Consider the following 8,234-nt stretch of genomic DNA (forward strand, 5'->3'; position numbering starts at 1 on the left):
AAAGGGCTTCTGCTGCAATGCTGTGCATCTGGTGGCTGATTCTACACACAGAGATGGAATTGCTGTAAGTCTTGGTGCTCCCATCACAAAAGCTGAGTGGATTTGTAAGGCTTGGGAGAAAAGGAATGGCATTGACCTCTGTGCAGCTGTTGGGGATGTAAGAAATCAGCTCAGACCACAAAGAGCAGCACTACAGGAGACTGCACTGATGGTCTACAACCTAGAATCAATTCTGGAGCCAGTTCCCAGAGAGAGAAAACATGGACCATCCCACCATGTGCTGACATTCAGCTCCCAGTTGCAGTACAGCGCCCACCTTAGTGGGAATCTCCATTCCCAGCTTTCAAGTATTTCCCCATATGGAGTTCCATCACACCAAGCAATGCTCGTAGGGTGTGCATAGTGCAAGTACAGCCCACATTGCTGTAATATTGCAATATATTTGCACTGGCTTATTTATTCCTGTTTGTCAGCACTCACGAGAGTCCAAATGGAGCACGAGAACTTAACAACAGTCAGAGAGTTTGTTCTGCTGGGACTGTCCCACAGCCACGGAGTACAGTCCATTCTCTTCTTCTTCCTGCTGTTCTATATGGCAGTTCTCCCAAGCAATGTCCTCATCATTCTCACAGTTTGGGGTGATTCCCAACTGGGATCACCCATGCACTTTTTCCTGGACAATCTGGCATTCCTGGATATCTGCTACTGCTCTGTCACCCTACCCAAAATGCTGGCTGACTTATTCTCAAACCCAAAGACCATCTCCTACAACAGCTGCATGGCTCAGCTCTTGTTTCTTCACTTCCTTGGAGCAGCGGAAATCTTCCTGCTCTTGACCATGGCCTACGATCGTTACGTTGCCATTTGCAAACCCCTTCACTACACCATGCTCATGAACAAGACTGTTCGCTGCACCCTGCTTGGAGCTTCGTGGGGCGGTGGCCTCATTCACGGCATCATTCTATTTACTCTTACCATCACTCTCCTATTCTGCGGCCCCAACATCCTGGACAACTTCTTCTGTGATGTTCGACAGCTGGCAAAGTTGGCCTGTGCCAACACTGACACAGTGGAACTGCTGATGTTCCTCAACAACGACTCTGTCCTCGTGGTGTGCTTTGTGCTCCTCCTCATCTCCTACTCAGCCCTAGTGTTGAAGCTCCGGGCATTCTCCTCTGAGGCCAAGATCAAAATCACCTCCACCTGCATTTCCCACATGGTTGTGGTTTTGGTCACCTTTGGCCCAGCAATTTATATCTACGTCCTCCCTTTCCAGGCTGTCCCAATGGAAAAAGTCATTGCACTTTTCCATACGGTCATTTTCCCTTTAATGAACCCCATGATCTACACGCTGTGCAACAAGGAGATCAGAAGCTCTATAGGCAGGTTTGTCCACAAATACTCACTGTGGTGTGGACTTTTTATGAAGCATTTTGGAGTAAACAAATGAAGGTCACAGTCATTATCCTTCAGGAAGTCTTCTATAAAATAAAGCCCTGTGGTGATACTAAAACCCATACAGAGCGATTCAGGGAAGAACCAACCCACACAAAGGAGATGACAGTGTGCCATGAAATTATCATTAAGGATCTAATAAACTTATTAGGTATTACCTGGAGGATGTTGAGGGTTTATAGAGCCCTTCATGGAGTGCTGGCCTCGATTCATTGATTCAAGAGTTCAGTTTCCAGTTGGACACCCACTGTTGGTTCTGCCTTCTTCCTGGGCTCCGTCATGACTCAGTCATTGGTTTCTTACTGGGCCTCGCCCAATCAAGCCATGTCAATTCTATTAGGCCCCACCCCCACCCACAAAGCTACACTCACCCCCTTAAAACCACACCTGCCTCTATAAGGCCCCACCTCTCTTCCCAAAGCCCTGTCCCCTCCCATGAGTAAACACCCACCCGCATGAGGCAGGCACCCCCAACTGACCCCAATGTGACCCCAAAGTGACCCTGAAGTGTCCAAAGTTACCTCAGTGTGACCCCAAAGTGACTCCAATGTGCCCTCAAAGTTCTATTGAATCTGCAACCAGCTGGCAGCTGTTTGGTGAAAATGGGAGGCAATGCAAACACAGCCTTACAGGGCAGTGCTGATATTCCTCCAACCATTCTTTCATTTTTACTTTGAGGAGTAACAAAGCATTGTTACAATGTCCCTTGTGCTTGCCCTTCAGTCTGCTTCTTTGTCTGCCTCTGATCACCCCAGTAATCCCTTTTGTTCAGAAATATGTCTTCAGAAAGAGTGTTTTTCTCAACACAGTGTCACTTCCTCGGGCAGCATCTACGTGGAGTGAACTCCAGATACCTCTGCCCACAAAGCCCTCCAATAACACCCCAGAAGGCACTGCACCCAACAGCTCACAGTGCTCTCGGTTTTCATGTAGCACTGCATGCAGTGCAGAACCAAGTACAGCTGTGAAGTGGGCTGTTTATATCGCACAGACTGTGGACAACCTGTTCAAAGTATATGACCAATCTCATGGGAAATAACTGAGTATCTGTAGGATTTAGCACGTGAGCCTTCCCCTCCCACATATTGACCACTCTCCTGAGCTGGGTTTCCCACACAAGCTCCCTGTGAGCACATGGCCCTCCAGCATTCACTCCTTAGTGAACACATAAAGCAGCACAGCCCTGATGGACACCACTACTTTGTTCTCACCTACTTACCTTCACATCTCTGATAATTGCTTCTTGAAATTGGTCCAGTCAATTTTCCATGCACTTTTTCACTGCATTATTAAAAATAAAAAAATGAAAATAAAAATAATTTTAAAAAATTTTAAAAATAGCCAGACAATTTGTTGGTAAGGCAGCTGTGGAAGGTGTTGTGCCAATCATAGAATCATGGAATCACAGAATGGCCTGGGTTGGAAGAGATCACAAGGATCATGAAGCTCCAACCCCCCCTGTGGCAATCAGGACCAAGAAACTCCACATTTAACACTAACCTGTCTGCCCAGGGCCCCATCCAACCTGGACTTGAACACCTCCAGGGATGGACAGGGCATCCGCAGCCTCTCTTGGGCAGCTGTTCCAGCACCTCACCTCTCTCAGAGTAAAGAACTTCCCCCTGACATCCAACCTCAGTCTTCCCTCCTTCAACTTCAAACCATTTCGCCTTGTGCTGCTGCTATCAACCCTTTCAAAGAGTTGACTCCCCTCTTGTTTATAGGCTCCCTTTAGGGACAGTAAGGCTGAAGTGTGGTCAACCTGCAGCCATCTTTTCTCCAGGCTGAACAAGTCAAGGCAAATGAGTCACAGCCTTTCCTTCATCCAAAATCCCAGTCACCTCATAGAATCATAGAATTGCTCAGGTTGGAAAAGATCTTCAAGATCCTCAAGTCCAGCTGTAAACCAACTGTACTACCATAACTCAATAACTATCATAACAACCCTCCTGTAAACTATGTCCCCAAGCACCACATCCAAATGGATTCCACTGATGGATTTTCACCACAAATGACAGCACATTTTTCCAGACCAAGTCAGATAAATAAGAAAATTCCAGACTTCCTTCTCAAAACTTCACATCCTTAGGAAGGGTGAATAGAGACAAATCAGAACTAGAGAGGAAAGAATCTGCTAAAGTCTCTTTGGATCCTTTGTCCCCAGTGTAATTAGAAATAAGTATACTGCACAGTGTCATTACGTGTTTGCTTCCATTGCTTCTAAATGGCAAAACTGACAAGGGTTTATTTAAAGATTTGCTTTTCAAACTAAGCACAGAGCAAGCAGAAATCACTTATGTGGAAGGAGTCCTCCACCGACATACCTCAGCAGAAGTGAACATCTGCCTTTTGGGTGTTCCCAACAAAAATAACACCATCCATTTACACATGTCCTGCTGCAAGCAGCTGTGGTCGTCTGAAGTACAGCTGAGAACAGCAGATAATCTCAGCTTCATTTTAAATTTCTTAAAGGCAGACTGAAAGTTCTGGAGTTGTGCAAAGATGTAACTGAGAGTGAGTCATCAAAGAGCTGAACAGATTCCTTGACAGACCTTACCACTGTGAAGCCTTGGGAGTCTGCAATGCAAGACAAAGGATAACCAGGAAGTTCCTTTGTATGCACTGTTAATCTTTTCACAGTTGAGAAACCTTTCATCCTCTGTCACTGTTGTTTGGGAGAATTTAGGGCCAATTAGCTGATTAGAGAAATTTATTGTTTGTGAGTATATGAGATATATGTTGAACACAATGAAGGAGCTCTATTTTGATGCCACAGTAAACTGAGAGAGCTCTCTAACTGGACTGAGCACCAACAAATGTCAATAACCTTCCCTTCCCTTCCCTTCCCTTCCCTTCCCTTCCCTTCCCTTCCCTTCCCTTCCCTTCCCTTCCCTTCCCTTCCCTTCCCTTCCCTTCCCTTCCCTTCCCTTCCCTTCCCTTCCCTTCCCTTCCCTTCCCTTCCCTTCTCTTCACCTTCACCTTGTCATGGTTTAATAATTTTGTAATTTTGTTATCAGTATTCCACATCATAACATATAAAGCATGAATAATTTTACTGAATCTGCAACTTGCAGAAGAAGACTACATCTCCCAGAGAACAACACGATGGGTCACGGGACCTGGACTCTATATTAACTCTGTCGCAGAACAGACTGATCTCTTTTCGAGTTCTGGCGTTCAGGGGAGTGTGTGGGAGCCTTCAGCTGTTTCGCCTAGATTTCACAGTAGGCCTCTCGGTTACGGGACTCATTCTCTCTCCTATTTTGCTTGATTCATTAGCTCAATTTTCAATTATATTGTATTATATTTTTATTATCCTGTATTTTGATATAGTATTTAGTAAATAAGTGTGCCTCCTTAGATCGTTGCCACTGTTTTCTTTTCCTAATTAACTTTTTCCTTTCGGCCTAGGGCCCCTGCGGGGCCCACGGCCCCTGTCACGGACGCAGGTGGATTTTTCATTCAAACTGTGACAACCTTCCCCTTCCCCTTCCTCTTCACTTTCTCTCCCCCTCCCAGAGGGATGAAGGAGGGACTAGAAAGACCACAACAAAGTAGAATTTGTGGGTTGAGGTACAAACAATTTTACTAAGGCAGAAAAAATAATATGTGTGTGTGTGTGTGTGTGTGGGGGGGGGGGGTTGAGAATAAAATAATAAAATTCTGATGTTAATAATTTTTGAATATTGATGTATTTACAAAAGAAGCTTTTTTTCCACATGATGTCATACGGAATGAAATATCCATTTGAGTTGCTGAGCTCAGCTCCTGGTGCCATCCCATCCCAAATATTTCAACCCCCATGGCTGGAAGGATAGCGCATGAAGCTGAGGAACTGAAGTAACACTGCTCAGCAGCAGCGAAAACATCGAGGTGTTCCAGCACTGCTTTTTTCCTGAGGTCAGAGCATCCCAACTGAGCCCAGAATGGTACCCACCCCTCATTCCGTATCACTTACAGATTCAATGCTTTTCCATACATTCCAAATAACTGCTGTCATCTTTCCTGTTTTGCTTGTTTGTTTGTTTGTTTGTTTGTTTTATATACACACATAGATATCATTCCCACAGTCTATGGCCCATCCCTCTAAAGTGGCGGTGGTGTCCATTGGCTTCATGCCTTTGGCCTCCATGTGTCATAGCTGTCATTCAGGGCAGGTAGGATGCTGTGTGGTGTTGGATTGTCATGTGCTGGATCGAACTGTGGTGCTCTGAGAATTCCTTCTTCTTTAACCTGCAGAATTCTGACTGGAATACCATTAATGAGGTACAGTGCAATCATAGGAAGGATAATATGCATTATAATATGGTAACTAGGGCAAAATTGAACGTAGAGACCTCAAAAAGACAGGGAGCAGGGATCCTTCATTTCCTGCCCTGTGATGATGTGACAGTGAATCCCCACACATCCTTCTCTATCCTACATAAACTTTGATTCCTTCTGGAAGATGCAGTGGGTTGTGGGACAGTGCAGCAAATCTGGAGGTGCCCAATCTGGAGGTGTCTGAGCCAAAACTGGATGCCAACACACAAACAGCCAAATGCTCATTGGAACAATTGGGTCGTAATTTCACCCACTCTGCACTATCACTTTCCCCACAGGAGTTTTCTCAGGGCGATTCTCACTTCCCTATTCCTCATTCCATAGATGACAGGGTTAAACATGGGGGTCAGAATAGTGTAAAACAGGGCAAGGTATTTGTCAGTGTCTGCAGAGTCCTTTGAGTGGTGTTTGAAGTACGCAACTGTGGCTGAGCCAAAAAAGAGAGTCAGCACTATGAGGTGTGAGGAGCAGGTGGAAAAGGTTTTGTGTCTGCTCAGAGCAGAGTGCATCTTCAGAACAGTCTTGATAATTCTAACATAGGAAACGACAATCATGAAAAAGGGAAGGACGGCGAAAAGCAGGATGATAGTGTGCAGGGTCACCCAGCTCCAGAAAGTATCTGCACAGGCCAGCTCCAACAGAGGGGGAACATCACAGAAAAAATGATGGAGGTGATGGGATGCACAGAAGGGCAAGGTGAACACTTGGTAGGTCTGGCCCAATTGTATTGGTACAGCAACCATCCATGAGCCGACCACCAGTCTGACACAGAACCCACCATTCATCAACAAACTGTAGCGCAGGGGGTCACATATGGCCACATAGCGGTCATAAGCCATAGAGGCAAGCAGGAGGCACTCAGTGCTTCCCAGCAAAACTAAGAAATACAGCTGGGCAGCACAGCCAAGGAAGGAGATCCGGACATCTCCCGTCAGGAAACACATAAGTATTTTGGGGAGAGTGGCTGACGTGTAGCAGATCTCCAAGAAAGACAAGTTTCTCAGGAAGAAATACATGGGGCTACGGAGACTTAAGTCCAGCACTGTAACCAGCACAATCAGGCTGTTCCCAATGATAACTGTGACATAAATGAGCAGGAAGATGGTGAAGCACAATCCTGGCAGCCCAGGGGGATCAGAAAAATCCAGAAGAAATCCAGGTCCAACAGTGTGATTCTTCAGGAGAATTCTTTGGAGCATTTTCTCTGCATAAAACAACACCAACAGCACTTTGTTAGAGAATGCCCATCCACAGCCATGCACAGCTCCAGCAGACAGCCTACAGACAACAGTGCAAAATGGACATCAGGATCAGGAGAGCTTGACCAAAATCTGAATCAAGGTATGGAAACCTAATACAGTCCAGTGGGAATATACAAGATGGCAGTCAGGACCAACCAGTTGAGTATGGGGCAGAAAGTCCCATGTTTGGTCCTCCTTCTAGAATAGCTGCCTATGCAATGCCCCGAGCATGCAGTGCAGCTGTGAGCCTCAGCCTCATGCAGCACCCCAAGTGGCAAAAGGCCCCTGTGCTGCTGGGGGTCTCCTTCCCGCCCCACATCTCCCTACAGCTACCTGGGCAGCTCCCCGGGCAGGCTGAGTGCTGAGCCTGGCTGGCGGCTGAGTCCCTGCCCCTGCAAACAGCCCTGGGATGCAGGGATCCTGGCTCTGCAGGACACCCTTAAACTTCCATAGGGACGGGATTCAGCTGAATCCATCCAGGCATCTTATCGTGAGGTTGTAGTCCTGGCTCCTGGAGGGGACTCAGCTCCCTCCCATGCCTCCCACACAACCAGCCGGACCAGCACTGACCACACATCTGGCCACAAGCATCTGGCCCCTGCATCCCTCCTCCTGCACAGCCTTCTTTCTCCTCCATCGCCATTCATTCCCATCTTTGCCTGTTCAAGTCACACTCCAGTTATCAGCTCTCACTGACTACATTTCCCTCTTGGATCCCCAATGCTACCCCCATGCTGGGGGGTAGCATTGCAGGGAGGCTGTTGGTTGAGCAGCCTGAGAACTCAGACCTCATCACATTTCACTTGCTCAGAGTTTGACTGCTACAAAAGCCTGAGTATTTCGTTTTAGATGTCATCAAACCAGCCAACGGGGTTTCCTGAGGAGAACCTTTCATATGAAAATGCTATTAAGTGTCATCCACATGCTTTGCACTGATATCAAAGAAGATTATAGGTGATCATGGACTGGCCTGAAGGCAAAAAGTTTGGAGCATCACCAGCAGAAGAGGTGTCATGTGCTAAAGAGGCCCCTCCATTCAATGAACTACTAGAAAATGAAAAGAAACGTGCCCTATTCACAGACGGATCATGTCTCATTGTGGGGTAGCACTGCATATGGAAAGCTGCAGTGTGGAGCCCCACACAACAGGTTGCAGAGGGCACTGAAGGTAAAGGAGAATCAAGTCAGTTTACAGAGGTAATGGCTGTCCAGCTG

The 8,234-nt window shown here is 46.6% G+C and overlaps 2 protein-coding genes across 2 annotated transcripts; one reads left to right on the plus strand and one right to left on the minus strand.

Annotated features, from left to right (window-relative positions):
* The first annotated feature begins 490 nt into the window (after window positions 1-490).
* LOC146755882 (olfactory receptor 4N5-like) lies at window positions 491-1,450 on the plus strand. Its single transcript, XM_085525092.1, has one exon. The coding sequence runs from the start codon at window positions 491-493 to the stop codon at window positions 1,448-1,450; it is 960 nt and encodes a 319-aa protein (XP_085381218.1).
* Window positions 1,451-6,041: 4,591 nt separating this feature from the next.
* LOC146755883 (olfactory receptor 10AG1-like) lies at window positions 6,042-6,977 on the minus strand. The gene has a single exon (XM_085525126.1). The coding sequence runs from the start codon at window positions 6,975-6,977 to the stop codon at window positions 6,042-6,044; it is 936 nt and encodes a 311-aa protein (XP_085381252.1).
* Window positions 6,978-8,234: the final 1,257 nt, after the last annotated feature.

Source organism: Coturnix japonica, chromosome 29 (genome assembly GCF_054131305.1).
Source record: "Coturnix japonica strain WE chromosome 29, WE-NBRP24, whole genome shotgun sequence".
In the NCBI taxonomy this organism is placed as follows: domain Eukaryota; kingdom Metazoa; phylum Chordata; class Aves; order Galliformes; family Phasianidae; genus Coturnix; species Coturnix japonica.

What these genes read in the sequence shown, in the direction of transcription:
- LOC146755882 (XM_085525092.1), top strand. Translation starts at nt 491, where the DNA reads ATGGAGCACGAGAACTTAACAACAGTCAGAGAGTTTGTTCTGCTGGGA.
- LOC146755883 (XM_085525126.1), bottom strand. Translation starts at nt 6,977, where the DNA reads ATGCTCCAAAGAATTCTCCTGAAGAATCACACTGTTGGACCTGGATTT.